Source organism: Haemorhous mexicanus, chromosome 3, assembly GCF_027477595.1.
Source record: "Haemorhous mexicanus isolate bHaeMex1 chromosome 3, bHaeMex1.pri, whole genome shotgun sequence".
Lineage (NCBI taxonomy): Eukaryota > Metazoa > Chordata > Aves > Passeriformes > Fringillidae > Haemorhous > Haemorhous mexicanus.
The window spans coordinates 54,401,426-54,422,591 of NC_082343.1; the positions used below are offsets into that span (position 1 = coordinate 54,401,426).

The 21,166-nt window shown below is 39.4% G+C and overlaps 1 protein-coding gene across 1 annotated transcript; it reads right to left on the reverse strand.

The window, feature by feature from the left end:
- Positions 1-1,049: 1,049 nt before the first annotated feature.
- NMBR (neuromedin B receptor) lies at positions 1,050-19,240 on the reverse strand. The gene is made up of 3 exons (XM_059843363.1): positions 18,639-19,240; positions 4,423-4,771; positions 1,050-2,090 (listed from the first exon to the last, which is right to left on the reverse strand). Exons 1-3 carry the CDS (start codon positions 19,052-19,054, stop codon positions 1,689-1,691), a joined length of 1,167 nt encoding a protein of 388 aa, XP_059699346.1. The 5' UTR covers positions 19,055-19,240; the 3' UTR covers positions 1,050-1,688.
- Between the last annotated feature and the right edge of the window lie 1,926 nt (positions 19,241-21,166).

Consider the following 21,166-nt stretch of genomic DNA (forward strand, 5'->3'; position numbering starts at 1 on the left):
TATTAATTTTAATAACACTGTTATTAATATTGTTCTTGCCACTGTTTGTTGCTTATTTCATTGCTGTTTCTAGTAAATTGTTATCATCTTAACCCTTGGTATGTACCTTTTTGCCTCCAATTTCTCCTCTCCATCCCACTGCAGCTGGAGGGACAGAGGGAAGTGTGGAGTGAGAGAGCAGCACATGGTTTGGAGTGTTTCAGTGGGAACACTAAACTGGGGAATTCCATTCCTAAACTATGACAAAACAACAACTTTCTAAACCGTTCCGCATAGATTTACAAGTTCATGTTAGTCATCTCCTTTGTATAAAGACTTCTAAGGAGCCACTGAAGCCACAGGGCCACTGCAACCAGCTAGGGTAGGCCACATGGAGCCAGTCTAAACTGAACTTAAGAAGTTTTCTTGTTGGAATGCTGCACACAACTTTAAGTGTGTTACATCCTCCTAGAGGTCTCACCAGCTAGACCATGCTGGTTGACATTAAGAACTTCAATCTGTTACATTCCGTGTTGAGTGGTTACAACTGGGGATTTTTTTTTCCTAGATAATTAGCTAGAACACTTACAGTTTACATCAATGGAAGTTCTCATTGCTTTAAAATTTTAGGTAGGGATATAAATAGTCTTGAAAAAAGAGGAATTGTGAAAGAAATTTTGAACTTCAGGTGGTTCACAGAGGTACAAACAGATCTAAATAAGCACAAGTGTATTATTAAGTACAAAGGGGAAAATGAATGGATACACTGCATTAGCATTTCAGCTTTTGAAATTATAAGACTGGCAACTAATTCCAATCTAAATTTCTAGTGTACTCTCTAGTATTCACCTTAGAGAAGTCACTGCAGAAGTACAGGATACAGTGTTGTGACAGAGACAGATCTGTGCTGGAGCAGTTCCACCCAACTGTGAAGAAAAACATACTTAAAATTACATTTGTCTCATGAACTGACCATAAAAAACTACTTCCACAAGGTGCCTTTGTCTGCTATTACTGCCCCTTCTAAGAAAGACACTGTGAGGACCTTCTCTCTGGAGCTCACACATGAAAGCTAACCTCTCACCTGGCTTGAGAATGACTGTTTGTCAGATTCTATGCCTCTGTATAAGGGGGGATTCAGCTCTGACGCCCCTCTTCAAACTTTTATATGAACAGCCTTGTATAAGTAGCGGCAATAAGCTTCAGTCATTGTGTCTGTTTGACTACCTGTGCTGACATGTGAGCTGATTAAAGAAAAAATAATTTAAAAATAAAAGTTTAACGGAATCCAAAATGCCTAACAGTCTTATTCAGCAAAGCTTGCACACACACCAGAGAGCTAAAGTCATGCAAACTCTATTGAAGCAAAACATAAGCCTGGATCAATATTCAGTTAAAAATACATATTTTCATATCAGAAAATCTATTCTTTTTAAAGCAATGTTTTATCAAATACACTGCTTTCCTTTATGTAAACATATATCAGCATCTCCTTTAAACTACAATATTATGTCAGTCAGTTTTGTTTTTTTCAATAAAACATACTCTTCACTTCTAAGAGTCAGAAAGTGTGAAATAACCTCAGATTGGCCAGAATTTAACAGAGCCTCTCTTCTGAGGACTGTTTAGGAACAAGAGCCAAAAGTGACTTACAAGCTACAAAGGAAAAGTTCAGATTTGTTTCACAGTCAAAAATCACACTCATTAGATCATAATGACATTTCTTGTTTCAAGTTGTGCCCATTCAGTTGTGTCATGGTAGTTACTGTGTTCCTGGTATTGCTTTTCAGGGAAGTCATTTGAATGGCAGAAGAGTTGCACAAGTAGCTGGCAGATCTCTCTTTCTGAGCTTTCTTCCTGCAGCGGAGCTGGTTGTTGAAATGTCTTCTAAAACTCTCACTGAGGAAATACAGTGCGAATGGGTTGACACAAGAGTTACAGAAGCTTAGCACTCGGGCCACTAAGGTAACCACCATATGTCCCATCGATGGATCAATCTTATTGTAATTAAAAGATCTGTACATGTATAGCACGTGGTTAGGAAACCAGCAGATAGCAAAGAAGCCAACGAAAACCAAAACAATTTTTGCCAGACGCTTCCGAGTTTCCATCTAAAAAGATGAAGAGAACCCAAATGAACAACAACAAACAGAGCTACCCCACACAACAGACTTAATTAAGATATGTAGCTTTTTGCTATATTAGCTTCAGCAATTGTCATGAGTAAGGCCAGCAAAAATGCTTCCTTCAGGGCCTGAATTACTTCAGCTATCTCATTTACTTTCCTTTTCCTTTTCCAGTTAACTTTCATTGAACTTTCTTAGCTGTTTGCTGTTACAGAAGGTTGCTCTTTCTATATGATACACACAGCAAGAGTGATTCATGACCCAAGGAAGTATTGGTTTTTAAAAGCCTGTATGCATGCACCAAAGGGTGTTATGAAACATAACCTTTTCTGATGAGATCTCAGTGCTTGGCTCGAAACTTAAGTTTTAGTTAGAAAGCTATTTAGAAATAGCTTCTGGCTTCAAAATCTAGAGGTATCATGAGATACACATTACTAGGGTGCCAGCTACACAGGGGTACTTATATCCCTTTGTTTTTTGCTGAGGGTCTCAGCTTGCACCTCTCTCCTGGGGAAACCACCAAAATTGTATTACACCATCTAAAGCATCTTAATTCCAGGGTAAGGTGAAAGGTTCCATTAATTGCAAGAACATCTCAAAATGTACCTTAACAGCAGTGCTAAGGCATAACAGATTACATTGTAGATACTGAGAGTGGCTGAAAAGATGGCATGATAAGAGCCTACACAGAGGTTCCAAACTGAGAGAGGGAGATAAACTGGCCAGGTAGAAGGCAGCAAAGAGAAGCAGAAAGTTTCCCCATATTCCTCCTAAAAGATTTGTTATGTATATCAGGCATGAAAGTTTTGCAAAGGAAGGAAAGTTTTCTACTCTGCTCAATTTCTGGGGAGAAAAAAACTAGTGAATTTATTATAACATTTTTTCAAAACTTGCGAAATTAATCTTTAAATTATTTTCTTGGGTCTATCTAAACAAAAAACTGAGGAAATCAAAAAAGATTGGAAAACTCTAACATTCAAATTTGGTAGCATTTTCTTTCAGGCAGATTGCAAGAGTAGAGTAAAAGGTGCAGAAGTTTAGTGTGAATATTACACTTGGCTTAAAGAAACATGAGCTGATAGCAATAGTCTGAATTGATTTCCTCTTGCTGGGAGATATGTAAGTCCATCAGAATTTTCTATTCTTCAGAGCCTCATAGATTAACAAAGAGAAAAAAAAAAACTAAGTAGAATGAAAAAATGTATTCTTACTTTGAAAATACATGTGAGTTCAGAAATGTGGTATAAATTAAATATTGTTTCCATCCAGAGGGTTCAGCCAAAAGGCTCTCTATATTTCACAGGGAAATAAAATAATACATGAAGTGCTAATATGTATGCACTTTTGACAAGAAACAGACTAGAGTAGAAATGAAATGTTGCTCAAAAAAGGACGTAAAGGAATGTAGTCTTTCAAAAAAAATGTGCGCATGCAAAGAGATTCCTGAGAGTATGAAAGTAGTTTTCTAAGTTACTGGCAGAGAAAACAATTCAAAACTGTTTAAACTGGCATAATTATTTTTCTATCAGTACTAATGCTTTTGCAAAGCAGCTGAGGCACTTTCACTGCAAAAGCTGTTGTTTGTCCATATGTGAGTTTCTGCTAATGTTACTATCTTCTTGCTTCCTGTGCTTTACAGGGAAGATTAGCTTTGTCCAGCATTTTAAAATGGTTTGTTTCAAAGATATACAGAATCTTTACCAAGAGTTTTATACCATTTCTAACAGAAAAGATATTGGAAAAGTGCAAGTTAAGTATTGTATGCAAGAAAGTAAAAAAAAATCAGTTAATGCTCTATGTTCATGTTTCCAGCATTCCTTCATCTGAAAAGAATCTTAGATCCCCTAAGTAAAGTTTTCCCTGCCTATGTCAGTTTTCTCATTGTCAAGCACAAATAAAAAGGGGCAATTCTCAAAACATTCATGTAAGATTCCTCTCCTAAAATTACTGCCTATAGAGACAGGTGAAGCCACCACCATTAACTACAAAAACATCATTCCTCAGTAAGAATACAAGTAATGGTTACAGTAACAGCACAGAAAAACATATATACTAATCTCATTTGCTGTTAGGAATGTGCATTCATGGCAGTGAATTTATAATTTTCCTTGTTCATATTCATTTACATACTGGTTTTAATATTGAGTAATCGTGAAAGCAAGAAAATCTTGAGGTAATCCTTGGTTTATTTCATGTGGAAACTGAAGTAATCCTCTGCAAAACCCAACAATTTGGATGTTATAATACCTTGACTTTGATTTGTAAGTGTATACAGCACACAAATCTTTTACCAGGATGTAAAAAGCAAATTGCTTACCTGTCTTTTGGAATGCTCACTGTGCTCCCCAGGGATGTTGTGAGCACTTTTTATTAAACTCTTTGCAATATGATAGTAGTAGATACTGATAATTACAAGAGGGACAAGGAAATACACGAGGAAAAGCAGCACAGAATGGATCTTTGGGTGCATGTCGTCTGTCATGGGGTATGGTATGCACGCTGTGAAAGTGGCATTATCTGTGTCATTGATGTGAGCCAGTTCGGAGAACACTGCTTCAGGAACTGCCAGGAGCATGGAGATCACCCAGATGGCAGTGGCTTTGAGACAAGTCCACAGCACTGCACTGGAGGCCTGGATGTCCATGGGATTTACAATCGCTTTGTACCTGAAATTGACCAAAATGCAGATACAAATTAAAAGGTACTCAAATTAAACATGCAATGCACAAGCTTACTTCATATCTTTGATTAAAATATTATCATTTTTTTTTCTTATTTGAAATGTCAAGGGGCTTTTAATCTTTCTTTAGCTTGCATTCTCTAAATCTCCACATTTTTTTTTGTATACATCCATCAGAGGAGGCAGAAGAAGACCTGGATACAACCTGTGGCTGGAGGTGTCCATTTTGTGACAGTGTGGTGAGAGCGAAGAATCAGCCATGGCTCTACCCTTTCCTTCTCCAAATACCCCCAGCAAATCTCCACATGTGCATCCTACCTCCATACTCCACATGTTCAGCACATGCACACTTAGTGTTTCCTTCGTTCTTTCCTTGGCTTCTGAAGCCCAGGGCTCTCTTGCTGCCACCACAATTTTCCCACTCTAGCACACTGCCAGCCCCCCTCAGAGGAATACATGCATCTTCATAAAGCCAGGCATTTATGACTCCCAACAGCCTGTGCAGAAAGTATTAAACTCCTACATAAAGTAAACATTTCCACATCAATAGCTGGAAGCTGCTGGTCTACACTACACTGCATTTTGGAAAACTGTCTCATAATGTGTGACTGCATATAAACCTTCGTGGAACTGATAATTTCATAGCCCCTGCAATGGAAATAGGAATAATTGAAGAGAATGGAAATATCACTCTAGAACTAAGTAAAATAAATTAATAGAAGTAGACTTTGCTCGGGAATTTTTTTATTTAAAAAAATCATTCCAGGAGGGGATACAAAGTCAAACTTTCCACAAGAAAATGTAATTGTTATAAGGACAAATAGAATTTGAGAAAAGTATTTCAAGGATACCTTAAAGCTCTACTTACATTTTTAATTTATTTAATTTTTTTTTAATGTAGGTAAATTATGCTCCAATGTTTTTATTAAAAACTAAATCTTAAAAAAAGGTTAAACAAAGCATTTCATTTTGTCTAGGCTGCGGCAATATGGAAGATCAGGGAATTTTTCCTAACTGCATTAATTTTTTTATTTCTACTTTCAATTTGATTTGCGATGGCTGTGTTTTTTTCTGAAATAGCAAAAGTTTTGAGAAATGGAAAAAATTATTCTTCTCTAATATTCAAGGAAAAGTTTAACAGGATAAGGGGAGTCAGTAGAGGTTCATACTCCAGGTACATAACTGTGTTCATCCTCGGATGTTTGTAGTCTGTGGAGAAGTACTTTCAAGGAGTGATTCATATTTAGGTATATTAAATCACCCTCTAGGGTGGTTGGTTTTTTCCTCTGTTAGCTACACAATGAGCTTAGATTAAGGAGAACAGTAAGTTAGATGCCTCTACTTTGTGATAAAATTCCAAATCCATGTATGTAGCTAGATGTACATGCCTATAGATCTATAAATACATATGGGGATGAGCAAGTGTCTAAATACTTGCCAAGGATTAGTTTATACCCAAATATAACTTGGTTGCTGAAGGTAATGCTGATAAATAGAGCTGTGATCCCAAATAGCTCTTAGGGCTAATTTGTAGGTCCTGACAGGTATTTAGTTCATAGCCCCTCAACACCTTAAGCAGATGTTTGCAACTGGTTATGCCATGAAAACATCTGGAGCAGAGCACTGCAACAGTACCCAAGGAAACTTTTCCTTCACAGAATATGTCAATCAAAATGTGCCATGGGGTTCTCTTCCTCAGTTTTGTGATAAATCATATGATCATTAAATAACTAAAAATAATGGCTATTAATGTAAATATCCTCTCTAAATTCAGAGAGAATTTTTACTGTATTTTCACCCCTGTCATGGAGTAGAAAACAAAATTCAGCAAACTGTCTCTGTTAATTTATATTTACCATTTCTGCTAACACGCAGTGAGAAACTTCCTGGACACCAAGGTGTAAAGAAAGCTTTTATACTGCCATAGGAAGGACAGAAGTTTCTGCACAAAGCATGAATACTCCCCAGCACAAACTGTGACTTTATTATTCAATAATTGCTTCCTATTACTGTCTGCCTTTATTTCATTACATAAAGACAGACCTTCTATTTTTGAGGCAATGTAAAGTCCTCACATCTGCTCATTTTTTTAGAAGTTTGCATTCTTACGGAAGAGCTGGTTTGGGGATTTTGGGGTAGGGGGAGGACATTGGATAAAAATAATGTTTTGTAGTACATATTTTTTCCTCTCCTCTTCCATTTCATTGCTTCAAAATATTTTAACCACAGTCCTATGACCCAAGTAAATGACCATGTCACAAATAGTTGTTTTAGCAGCAAATTGGCCCAATTAATGTCTAAATGGAAGAATTGTTCAGAAGTCTTTACATTAGCAGAAGATGTGACATATATTTGTACTTTGGTATATATTGCTGTTTCAGCAAATAATATGCTTTTCCCGGAGCCACAACTTACTCCAAGTGGAAAGGCATTGAAGCAGAGTGCCCTTTTTCACAAAACAGCTGAGTTTAGTACAAAACACATCCCTTCTTTCATTCATCTTGCTACTTTAGTGGCTACAAGGTGGCACTCTTCCTAGGACTCAGCCCTTCACGGTACTCAGTGTCAAGAAAAACGCACTGTGTTTTACAAAAAACCTGTCATCTTGTTTATATCTTTAAAAAGCTACGGAGTGAAAAGAAACAGGTTACAGATAAAATGAAATGCAAAATGAGTGGAATGAGAAGTGATCCCAAGTGAAAACCCAAGCTCTTCTTTTGTAAAAAGCCAGTGTAAGGCTAAAACATACCACCAACCATTCAAATTATAAAGACCATGTTTTCCATCAATAAAAACAATGACAGTAAATTAGACTAACGGTGCAAATTAGTCAAATTAGTAAGTAAATTTATATTTTCTTTTACTTCACTGATGAAAAAGAGCAAATTATAGGTTGCCATGATTATAATTATAAATATGCATTTGGTTTTATTAAAACCAAATGCATATTCCAAATTCTGTCTTCCTATATCCTCCATCATTATCCCTGCTGACAAAGGGACCCCAACTCAGCAAACTCTTCCTGCCTTTGAAGGTGTGGTTTCTGCCAGCAGATACAAGCACAAACTTGCCCACTCTCCTTCAGCAGATTGCTTTAAAATGGGAAAAAAACACTACACAAAAAACCCAATCTCCTCCCTTCTACACAATCCCAAAATAAATTCATGAAAAGAATATCCTCTTTCTCCAGAGGTATAACGTTGTGCTACCTTCTAAACTCCAATCTATTTTATCTACTTCTCCTAACCTTTGTTTTCAAAGACTTTCTAAAGGTATATCTCAGCTCCAAATTAGAATGGAAAGCTCTACTCCTGTTTCTGCTGCATTGACAATTCTGTTTCCCTCCCACACAGCTGATTTCAAAAGGTGTTCCTTTACTAGACCTATGCCGTCCTCCCTTTGTTTTCCTACCCCTTCTTCTAGAGTACTTTGTTGCGATGACCTTAAAAAAAACTAAAAAGAAAGCTCCAAAATAACTAGTCAATACTTAGGCAGCCACTGGAAAATAGCCTACCATTCTAACTAGATTAGCCTCATTATCTCCTTGCCCTTTTGATTCTGCATGGTCTCTTGTCCTTTTTTAAAAGCCCTTCAGGTCAAGGACTTTCTTCTTCTCGCTGTTTATATAGTACCTACCACAAATAGGACCCTAAATTATCACCTAATTTCCTACATGAAATCACAACGAAAATAAATATAATAAAGAAGTGTTAGAAGCCAGGCAGGGAAGTTTCACATTACTTTGCTTTAATTTTCATTTTAATCCTGACGCTGGAGGGGTTGGTATTATTTGCCTCATTATAAATAAGCTTTTCAAAGTGATGTTGCTGTGCCATTGTACTGCATTTCCTGCAAACTAGAGTAATTTATCAAAACCACTCATATGTTAATCTTTTATTGTGTCCCTGCATGGTGCTTCCAAACACAAAAATTTTAACAACATAAAAGCTTATAAATATATCCAAAAAGGAAACCTAGTTGTATAATCAGTATTTGTTAAAAATACTCATATAATGAGTATTTTTAACAAACACTAAAATGAAATTTTGGATGGGACCAAAGCTCTTTTCCTTGCATGGGCAGTTGAATTGGCCCAACTCCAGCTGAATCATTAAGAGGACAACAATTTATCTAGCTGAAAACATTGTGGTATCATTTTATCACTGGAATTGAGATGTGCATTGCTCTACTTTATTCTTAAAAATTCTTGCAATGTAAAGTACATTTCTCTTTTTTTTCAGGTAATATCAATATTTTTATTCTGTGCTTATCTCTTGAGAGCAAAGAATTGCATTTACTCAGGAATGAGCATCTCTGAGATCTGATAGTGAGTATAATGAACAGTGTTTGAAATGCAGACTAGAAGACCATGTGCAAACACACTTAAAGTCAATGTCAATGACATGTGTTCTGTGTTTCTCAGGGGAAAATCTTAAGATTTTCCTAAGTGGAAAAAGTTTTCCACTCTGTAAAAATGCACTCTGTTGAGCCAAAAACTATCAATAACAGTTCAGCTTGTTGATGATTTCTCCACCCTGAAAAGAATCAAACCAGAAGTTTCCCAGGATTGTGGAAGGGTTTTTTTCTGCATGAAGTGTATTACCTGTCCTGTCCACCCAGTGTTTCAGAGGAGAAATTTTCTCTTTCCTTTTTATTTTTTCTTCTCTTTCTAATTCTGCTACTTGCTATTTGCCTCACATTAGCTAACTATGCCTCTTACAAGCTCGTGCAAATCTTGCAATGCCAGCTCATTGCCTGCAGTCTGGACTTTACTTCTACTTCTCTAAAGCCATTCATTGATATCTGCACTAGTTAAAAGCACAAGTTAAAAGTACCATAATTAATTTGTTCAATTCTGCTCCTGAAAGCAATATTAGTAAGTTGTTTCACCAGCTATTATTCAGAAAAGTTCATAAATGTCAGTATTTCCAGTAAATTTATATTTAAGTTTGACAATTTCAAGTCACTGATGATCATGTTTTAACATATCTTAAGACAGACTAATGGGTCTTTATTAGAGTTGCAGTTTCTCTAAGTTTCTACTGTGAAAAGGAGGAGAGGACAGAGGAGAACCAAATCTAATAAAGATGCTACATCTATATGAGCAAACTAAACAGTGCCACAGTCTTTTTTTAGGCCTGTAGGCCAAGTGCCATTGGCCAGACATCTATGACTATTTAATTAATCTCTTTAATTGCCCAGTACAAGACCACCACATCCAAACAAATTAGGCAGTTTACACCTCTGTTGGTTATGGGCCCTGGGCTTGTGTTTAATCCTGAATCATGCCTAGAAATTTTTTAAAGAATACTAATTGACCCAGGTAAAAACCACATCATGGATCTTTACAAAACCAGTTTGACAAGTGTCTGACTGCCAGTCCTCAGACCCATGCTCTGGTACTGTTGAATATGGGTTTGTGCATATATAGATAGATAGATATTCACAGACATATGTATGGCATAAAAAAAAACCCACTCACTTTCAGGCACCTGAAAACATCATCCAGCAGCCTTACACAATGGCTGGCCCCTCCCAACCCACTGTGCCCATTCTTGACTTTGAAAATAAGCAAGCAGTTGTATTTCCCCTGCTGTGTGTGCCAGGAACTTCCCAGATTGCTGTTTGCACCTACTCTGTTAGCACCTAAACTTCATTTACAATCCTGAAACTAAGCACAGCCGAGTCGAGGGGTTTGACCTCCAAGTTATGTTTAAATAATGGCTGGGGCACACCAAGGTCATCACCCTTCCCAAAACTGCCATGGCAAAGGCAGCTCTGGCATGTGCCTCTTCAGGAACAAATGGGGCCATTCATGCAGCCAGGGTATCTGGGAGCCATTGCCCAGGCCACTAGACAGAGGCTCAAAATTAACATTTCACCTGTGAGCAGAGACCTTTATTCTTAGCCTGCTGCATCACACAAATAACTGCATATACTATTTCTCAGGGGTAAGTATAAGGAAGTTTACCATATGTATTGTCTTGGCTTCTACCACCTTTCTCAACTATTTATCTCATTCCAACACTAATTTGGAATTCTGGACTTGGATTCTGCTCAGGAGGGGTGGATGGGATGAGGGGAAAGTCAGTACCTAGGCTAGATATTAGGCCTTGCAATGTGCAGCCTGGACAAGCGTAGGTACTTTCTGGCTTTGTCCCCTAGTTCTCTTTTCTCCTGTTAAAAATGCTTAGAAAACCACAACTAGCCTTGTTTAATTCTTTCAGGGTTTACAGTCTCAATCCTGAAGGGTCAAAGAACTTTGAGAAAAGAGAAATCCATTTCTCCAAATGAGTTTGATCCAAATCCCACCGATACCCCAACCATGAGACAGAGTTGCATGCTTGTCTCCATATTTACTATGTGCTTACTGCATGTCTCTCAGCAAAAATATCTATGCATACTTAAATGAAAAAGATCTCATAAAATCATCTGCTGGATCAGAAGGTCAAGAAAAATATCAACTATAGAAACTAGAGTGTCTGAAATAAGAAATCCCAAGTGTAAAATATGCTTAGTGCCATTTTACCTTTATCAAGTTTTTGTTGTTACAAAACAATTTCTCCCATTTCATTGATGAATTTGGTCATAATCCAGGCCACAGCAGATAACAGAGTGTTGTGTAGAACATTACATGGTTAGATGATTTTTAGAAATGTTACAAACCAGGAAGAATTAAATAACCAAACCTCTATTAATATACCTAGAACAGACTTAGATTTTCCCATTTGAGAATCTAGACCCTAAATCCCTAATTTCTAAATTCAAAAAACAGCAAATTCATTTATTTGCTCCAGTATTATCATCTAAAAGTTCTACTCTCTCAATTTTAAAAGCATTTCCAGTTCAATTTTATTTGCAAATTCTGATCTTGGTCTGCACTGAAATAAGTGTAGATGGATAATAAACAAGTACACAGCATGCTAAAAAAAAAAGGAATATAAAAACATTATAGAGGGAAAAGTTAATGTAGTAACCCTTAAAATACATTTATTCAAACAAACTTGGAGCCAAAACACAAGCATGAAACTATTCTTAAAAAATACTATGAAAAGCAGTTTGAAAAAAATGAAACAATATTTGAAATAATCATGTGAAGGAAAAACCAAAATTATATGACATATAATGACATCATATCAGAATTACCCATTTCTCTCATGTTTATATGCACACCACAATTTTATTTTGATGTATGCTTATACAAACCTGGAAATACACAAATCCACATGCAGCAGATGCAATTATGAAAAGCTTTGGTGGACTATTTGTCTTATGGGTATTTTCTCTGTTACCTGAAAAGTTGTGTCAACTTAAGTCCAAAATAAGCTTCTCTTCAATGGACATCAAAGTAGGTTTCCTCTTATTTCTACAAATTTAATGAACTTGTAAGAACTTACTTGCTAATTGTAATTACACTGACTCTCAGCATGGTTTAGAAGTTGCTAGTGGAACATGTTTAGACCTAGGGATTGTGACTACATATACCTTGTTTCATTAATACAGATAAAAACCCATAAAATAATTTAGCACCAGAAATATATAGTCTGGTTCTACAGCAGAACTCACATCATAAAAACACAAGTTCTTCTGGAATTAAACAATTTTAAATGAAAATTCAATTAAATTATCCCTTTCAGGAAGATATTGAAGAGTTCCATCACACTGCAGAGATGTATTATTTATTCTCTAATAGACTTACCATGTGAAATCTCTTCCCTAGACAAAGCGTTGCTTGAGCATACTTGATCTTTGACATAATTTCTGAGGATCTGCTAAATGCTGACTTGAGAATTCCAGCATTCCAATTCGTATTAACCCATTGCAGTGTAATAGATAAGGGAAATTGTGTACCACATTATGCTGAGGGGCAAAAAAATAAAATAAATGAATGGTGATATACATGCTTGTTAAGAATTGGGCTGGATCTTCTGTTTAGCAGCTATTTTGTCTGTCACAGATACAGGCTTTTACTGAATAGCTCAAAGAGGAGGGATGGTTTTGAAGCTGTTTCTCTGTGTTTAGGTTGCAGCCTACAAAAGGCAATCTAAACATCAGCATTTGCAATAGTTAAAACAAAGTGGCTTCTGCCAGCTCAACACAGGCACAGCACTGATCACTGACTGGGATAAACACCACAGCCATTTCTCCCTTCACCATCCTCAACCTAAGCTGTTTCTCTGTGGGTTGGAGAGTACACACAGGAGATGCACAAAGGCAGGAGTTTAACAGATGCATGTGTCTGTATGAAGTTTGAGAAACAGTTGCCCAACTTGGCAGGAAAATGTTATTTGCTGAGAAATCATTTTCAGCTGCGCAAAAACAATCACAAGAGGAACTTCTCCAACAGCTGATTTAAATTGCCTGGCTTGGACAATATTACCCTAGAATAGTTAACTCCTTAATCAACTCCAGACAAAAAATTCTTTCTGCAATCTCTAGGTCTAAACATGTTGGGGAGGGGGTGGTTCTGCTATCTCCCTTTTTTTCTGGAATATTTTACATCATACTCCTCTTACCTGCATAAGATAGATATAAATTAACTGGAAAATTATTGGGCGGGGACAGGCCTCATTGTCTCATTTGACAAAGGTTTTCTGGGAAGCTTTATTTTGAGAGTCAAGTTTGCATATATGAACTGAAAGGCAAGTTGAAAAAATGTGACAGACAAAGCTTGCCAAACCTCTCTTAAATTTCTTTTGCATTGCCTGTTATTGCATAATTATAACCATAGTGCTATAGCCTAGAGTGAGAGAAACATCTGGACCATGATTTATTTTAATGTACTCTGCTAATTCATTCCTTCAATACATTTACCACAAGTGTTAGGGTATCTAAAATAAATAGTTATGGAATCTCATAGTTCTACTTGGTCCAAATATTTTTGTTTTTCCAACTACTGTATAGTGTTAATGCATAGTTTTTCACTTATAATCTTCCATTTTACCTTTGATTATTTTTTTATTTATTCTTTGATTAATTATAAGTAATTTTCAATATGTCATTTAATACTATTTTACTCATTAGGAGTCCTTAGTTCCTGACTATCAGCTGTGTGTGAAAAGTAAAAAGAAGTTTTCATTTAAGTGATATTATTAATGATAAACCCAAAGAAGGGGGTTGGCAGAAGGTAGTAGGGCAGATTTCACACTTCAGAATATTTCCAAAGTTCCCAAAGAAAAGGAGATAATAGACTAGCAAACTGAGCCAAACCAGATTTTGCTATCAGATGTCATCAGAAGTCAGCACAGAGTGCAAACTTGCAAAAAATGTTTTTGATTTTTTTTAAATACAGATTGCAGTCTTCCAAATCTAAAACAAATACAAAGAAAAAAAATAGAATGAACAAATAGTCTAGCCATGAAAATCTATAGAATACATTTTAAGCATCACAGGCACTATATTTAGTTACTTAAGTATGAATTTAAATTTTCAAACTGTTACCTGTTAATTAAGTATTTGTCTCATCAAAGGTGTCTTTATGTCACCATACTTAGGAAGAAAGGAAATACAATGCTATTCCAGTTGTAGGGTGAGTTCAGCTTTGCTGTCTCCGTTAGAGTGCAGCAGAACTGCTTTAGATCTAACACATTTAAATCTTTCATTAGAAATAAAATTCAGTGTAGGAAAAGAAACAGAATTAAACTTAATCCTATTTTTACAGATCACTTGAAAAATGAGGCATAAATGACAGCTAAAGAGAAAAGGAAAGACAACGTGGGACAAATCTAAAGCTGTTTGCAGGGGCTGCTGTTTATTCCTCCAAAGGCTATTCACTGCAGATGCCTTGGCATTTTGTGGGTACCAACAATAATGCACTAATGCCAGAGGTGCACATTGTAGCACCCAGTCTTAATTCACTGCACCCAGAGCTGTCCACATCAAGGTTAAAATGTCATCCAGACCTCTAACTCTGAAAAGGATCCTGGAAACTCCTTTCCATACTGCCCTGCTTAAGTTCTTACCCTACCTAGATTCCTTCCCATGCACAAAACAGCAAGATCCCGCACCCTGAGAAAAATACGAGAATCCCTATGGGCCCAGTTTGCCTTCTGAGCTAAATGTATGGTTCATCATGGACACAAATTGGAAAAACACTTTGTGGAGCAGTAAGCAAATTCACAGAATGGTTCAAGTCAGGTTCATCCCTGGCTTCTGCCCTTTTTGCAGTGAGGAGATGCTAGCACACATTTTCTTCATGTGTGGCATGCTGCAGTCCCTCTGGCAAACACTTCTCACTTCTTTATTTTTATCCTCCTTATCAAAGGCCACACTAAGTCCTGAGATGTTCTCATCCATTAGGTCTTGCCAAAACTGCAGTCCACGGACCCTGGAGAAACAAGCTCATCAAGGCCCCATTTTTCAATTCTTGTCCCACCACATCCTTAGGAAGTGCATACCTGGTTTTCATGCACCAGTTCTGGGCACTTTCAGGGTGTGCTGAGTGTTATTGGGTGTGTTCTGTCCCACACTCCCCTTAGTTCCCTTCTTTTTTTTGGAACATTTTTGTCTTTCAGCCCTCTTCCTTTTCCTCGTTTGTCATCCACTCTATTAAGTTTTCTCTTTCTGTTGCCCACCCTCTCTTTTTTCTTTGGTTTTATAAACAAGAGAAATATTAAGATTTGTAGAGGTGGTCTGGTTTCTCCCCAACAGAGAAAACTCAGTGACCATGAGGGGCAGGTTTGCTGTCCTTACATATCCTGCATGGCAGTGAGAAGGGACAGCTGGCTCAGCAGCACATCTCCTTTGCTGCCTTCTCCATCCCATAAGAGAGGGTGACTGCATCTTGCTCTGACACCAAAACCCTGTACCACCAGTGCCACCACTGCATCATCTCTGCTGCCACCATCCCCACCTGCACCACTGACCTCCCACCCCTCTCTGTCCCAACGTGTGTGGGGCTGCAGCAGGGCACCTCTTCCCACACCTGGCAGCCAGACCTCCAGGAGCTCAGGGGTGGGAAGAGCCAGCTGCTATTCCTGTGATGGGGATGGGCAACCTCAGGCAGATATGCTGCTAAATCCCATCTGCATGGAGAGAAAGTCTGGAAAGTATTGTTAAAAATTACATATTACATTTGTAAACACACACAAAACCCCCCAAATTAAAACTCAAATAACCTCAATGCAAGATAATGAAGCTTCCAAATAAAAGGGGCATGCTTGTCACACTGAAAGCATTACTGATGCTGAGGACTTCCATGACAAAAAAAATCTGTATGAAATCAAGCAACTTTACAAAATATATACATATGCAACTATATACTACTACTTTTACTAAAGTAAAAATAGTAGTATATAATTTCTCTTCCTTCAGTTTGTTGGCAACAATCATTAGGAGTTTGTAGCTTCTGTAGCTACTTCTGTTGAATGTATCACACACAAGAAAATCATTATGCAGAATTTCCACATAAACAATAGGTAATAATTTGACTGTAGAAACCAAGGCAACCTCCCTCATCCTAATTTACACAAGCATGCTCCAAAGAATCCTAAGTATTCCTAAATCTGTTCTTTAGTGTAATCACTGTCTGGCATTCTATACAGTCTCATGGTTACAAGGAGCAAAAAGCAGGAAGGGCTTTAATTAGCCTATATTAAAATGTACTTTGAACATTATCTGTGAAAGAAGGGGCCACTAAGAAGACATTGTGTACCAGACCAAAAACTGGATTATAATGGAGCCCTCTTGGTGGCATCACTGCTTACAAACTGCTAACATCCTACCCTAGATTCACTTATCTGGAGAAAACACTGCCCACAGCCAGGCCTCACCTCTTCAGCACCTCTTGGGTGCAGGATGCTGCCAACACTTCTGATCTGCCAGCATAACTACCCACAACTGATCTAGTTACAGCATACATTAGAATCTGGCTATAGATTAGTGTCACAGAAACCTCTCCACAAAAGTGCCTCCCCTCTAGTCCAACACAAGTGTTGCTCAAAGTGTTGTACAAAGAGTAGATTTGACTCCAACCCAGACACCACTGAAAGTTCAGCCAGCTTCACTCAGCAGTCAACTGGGCCCTAGGAGACTGGTCTCTGAAGTCAGTGGAAGATCTTCTGACTGGAAAACAGAAGTTTTTTGGTTCTCAGTGACCTAAAATAAAACTACCAAGGTTAAAGAAATGTTGTAAATTCTTAGTATAACCATTTCTGACACTGGCATATACTGTGGAGTCCAAAATGCTGGAGAAATGTATTTATTACAAGCTTATTTCCTTTCAGCACACAAACTGTAACAGTTTTTAGTATGTGCAATTCTAGATGCATTAAGCATAAACAGAGTCAATATTATAAATTCTTGTGTCTTTACTCATATAAAAAGGATATAAAATTATCTGGAAAAATCAAACAATTAATCCTCCAAAGCTATATGAAAAGCAAATGAATGAATCCTTAAACATTATATTGCTAGCATTCCCTCACATTACATTTCTCTAGAGAAATGATCTCCACTAACTTCTTCCCTTTTCAAACAAGATGCACTCCACAAGATATTAAGGAGTGGAAATAGAGCAGAAAGAGAACTGCAGGGTTTCCTTGGATCTGTAAGGACAGATTTTGAAATACTATTTAACTGAGGTAATCAGAGAGCTACAGGTGTTCACTTTAAGTTTTGCAAGCTGTTCTTCAAAACCATAATCTGTTTTCACAAATTAGTCTTTATAGACAAACATGTTAGGTCCTGATTCAAACTGAGCTGAAATCAATTTCTCACTGAAGACTACCCTCAAGTGAAATCAAACAATGGACTGAATTAGCTAAAAAAAAAAAAAAAAAAAAAAAAAAAAAACAAAAAACAACACCAACCAGCAAATAAAGGACTAAAAGCTTTAAACGTTAACATCCTAAACATTACTCTAAGTGTGAAGATGTATTTCTAAACTCAACTCTTCACATCATGCACCAATATAATGCAGTAGCTCATTTCAAAACCCAACAAAAGAAAATGGGTTAATGTCTATGGAGAAGGAATTAAACATTTTCGTTTTTGGCCAAAAAAATTTGCTCAGATTAAAAAAAAAAAAGATAATTTCATATAATTTAAGTTTGCAATTACACTGCAAGATTTTGTCTTTCAGAACCTGAAGCATAGTCCTACAGCCACTCATTTGCTATAAATTCCTTAAGTACCCATTCACAGTAATTGTGAGGAAAAACTGGGGATTCAGCTTTTTGTTTTTCCTAATTCAACAAGTATTGGAGATAAAAGTATTACTTTCTAGTTTGTTTGGGAGTATTTCCCTTTTTTTTTTCTTCTTCTTTTCTAAAAGTTCCAAAGATAATAAGAATAGTTTGAACATAAGTTTAAGACTGACAACTACACCAGAGCAATTTGGTGTCCCCGAATTCCCAGGAGCTAAGCTAGTTCTGGCAGTCACCTCTGGTAACCCGCTCTTCTACTAAGGCACAAACACACACACATGCACACGTGTACACCTTCTCAGCAGAAAGAAATAAGTTGATTAAAAATACATCTGTGCCTAACCTGGTTTAAGTCACTCCACTCACTGCCCGTAGACGTAACACTGTGACTTGGCAAGGGTCATATCTGCAATCTAAAACCTTACCTTAATGAATAAAATTTCAAAATTTAGACCATCCCAGAGGTGCAGAAGACAGGGCTAAACTCAATTCTTGCAGCTGATGCCCTGGAAACTGAGGACCAGGCACAGCCATTTCCAGATATCCTTTAACTTCAATTAGTACCACCTAGGGGGGAAGCATGGGCACCTCACAGGTTGGAATGAGGGGATTGCAAACCAGGGATGCCTTATCTAGAGAGGTGCTTTACCTTTCATCCAGCCTTAGCCCGAGTTGCAGAGAGCTGAAGTGGCAGCCCAGCTTTCCTACCTGTCAGCACTGAGGGCAGTGAGCGTGAAGACAGAGACACCAACAGAGGTCAGTTGGATGACAGGGATGAGCTTGCAGCCCACTTCTCCAAAGAGCCACTCTTCAGAGAAATACCGAGAGGCATCCACGGGCACACAGGTCACTAGCAGGAGCAGATCACCAGCAGCGAGGCTGGAGATGAAGATGTTGGGCACACTTCTCATGGCGCTGCTGGAAATGAAGATCTTCATGAGGGTGATGTTGCCCAGCAAGCCGACAGTGATGATGAGCAGGTAAAGTGAAGGGATCACGCAGCGGATGATGAACACGGCCGTGCCTCTCCCCGGGGACAGCAGGGCTGTGTCGGGCACCAGGCGGACACTCCCATTCTCCCCGAGGGGCATTGCTGTGAGCTCGGGCGGGGGCTCTGGCTCCATCCTACAGCTTCGCGTGGACTGAAGGTCTCCAGTGCGAAGTGCAGTGGGAGCCACAGCAAAGCTTCACCTCTCTGCAAGTCAATCAACTTTACCCCCCTTTCTTCCTACCCCTTCTCTGCCGAGTTTTCTCCCTTAAGAAATGCAGAGGAACAGCCGCCGGAGCAGTGCCCGGGGAGGGAAATAAGAACTTCCGTGCGCTGCCCCTCGGCTCTTCGGACGAGCCTCTCCCGGTGGGCAGGAGATCCTGAGGGGATCTGGGGGCAGAGAAAACCGTCGGTACAGCCGCCCCCTGCCCGCGTCCCCGGGAGAGCTCTCGGCGCGCCGCCGCTGCCGCCGCGGAGAATGCGCGCTCCGGCCGCCACCCCCGCGGAGCTGCCAGCGCTGTCCAGCGGCGCCGGTGCTGCCGGTGCTGCCGGTGCTGCCGGTGCTGCCCGTGCTGCCCGTGCTGCCCGTGCTGCCCGTGTTGCCCGTGTTGCCCGTGCTGCCCGTGCTGCCCGTGCTGCCCGTGCTGCCCGTGCTGCCCGTGCTGCCCGTGTTGCCCGTGTTGCCCGTGCTGCCCGTGCTGCCCGTGCTGCCCGTGCTGCCCGTGCTGCCCGTGCTGCCTTGGCCGCCGCGCCGAGGGCGAGGCGCAGAGCGAGCCCACTCCTCACTCACTCCGCAGCACCGGCTTATACCCGGTACGGCGAGGGGCCGCCCCGCCCCGCCCTCCTCCTGCGAGCGCCCGTGCCCTCGCCCCAGCCCCGAGCCGCCGAGGTGGATCTTGCGGGGGAGGGAGAGGCGGATCCCGGAGCCGCCGCCGTCCCGCGGGGTCCCAGCCCCGGAGCGCGATGGGCACGACGTGGTGAGCGGGGGGGAGAGGGAAGCCGCTCTCCCCGCCGCTACCCACCGCAAAGGCAGCCGCCGCCAGGCTCTGCCCGGCAAACTGGAGAGCTGTCCGACACGTCGGACTGAACGCAGGATCGCCTCTGGAAAGTCGTCTTCCAGCATCTTACTCAGGTGAAACCACAGGGCTTTGAAACGCAGGGTGGCAGGGAGCGAGGGGCGTGAGAATGAAGAGATTTTATTCCTGACATCCAGCTGTTGGCTGTGCATAGATCTTACTCAAAGACATCAGATGTGTTTAAAGTTTTAAAGTTTGATTTGTGAAGCTGCATTTCACAGTGATGTCGACTATGGAAAGGGGGACAGGTGATGTGTTTTATCCATTATTTACACTGCAAATGGTATAACACAGTGGAGAATGAATTTTGTTTGGATCTTTGAAGAGTAGAATTTGTCTCTTATGCTTCTTGATTTTCAGTGAGGTAATGTATTTTACTTCTGAGTGTCTGCACATGTAAAGGCTTTCCAAACAACTCCATCTGTTTCCAGCAGAAGCCATGAATGTAGGTAGTCGTGTAAATATTCTGGAAGACAGGCAGACCCGTTGAACTGATGTTTCCAAGATAAAAAGTTAAGGTAGAATAACAGCATTGTCCAGTAACATGCTCTGCAGACCGCTTCCTTTATTGCTTTTCCTTAAAACAGAGAATTCACAAGCTTGTAGAGAACTAGCTTGTTCATATTACTACAGCAGTTCTCTTGAAGCTATATGAGTTTATGACAGGTCTGTGGAGAATCTGACCACTGAAATATCAGAAGCAAAGCATGTCACATGTGCATGGCCTGTCCATGGCATGCTGTCTAGAGCAGGAATTAAATCAGCAATTTCTTCTTAAATAAACTTTTACTAAGATTATTAAAAAAAGAAAAATTAATGTTTCTTTAAAGTTACACTTCTCTGTATCTATTCATTGATCGTTATGACTCTTTTCACATCCCTGAATATATAAATGTGTTAAAGTTGTGTAAATTACTGATTCATATAATGCTGAGTAATTTGTTTGAACCCAGCCAGTGCTAGGCCTCAGAAAGGATCAGCCTAGATACTTCACCTTTACCACTAAGCAGTGTGATGTCATAGTTTGTCTCAGGTATTCTGTCCTTTCCCAGGTGTCAATCACTTCCCCCTCTCCCTGCCCTGACCCCTGCTGGGTGCTGTCTGTCAATCCTGGCATTCCAGAGGGGCATCGAGTGACTGGCTGAGTTCAAAAGATGCCCTGCATGCCTGGG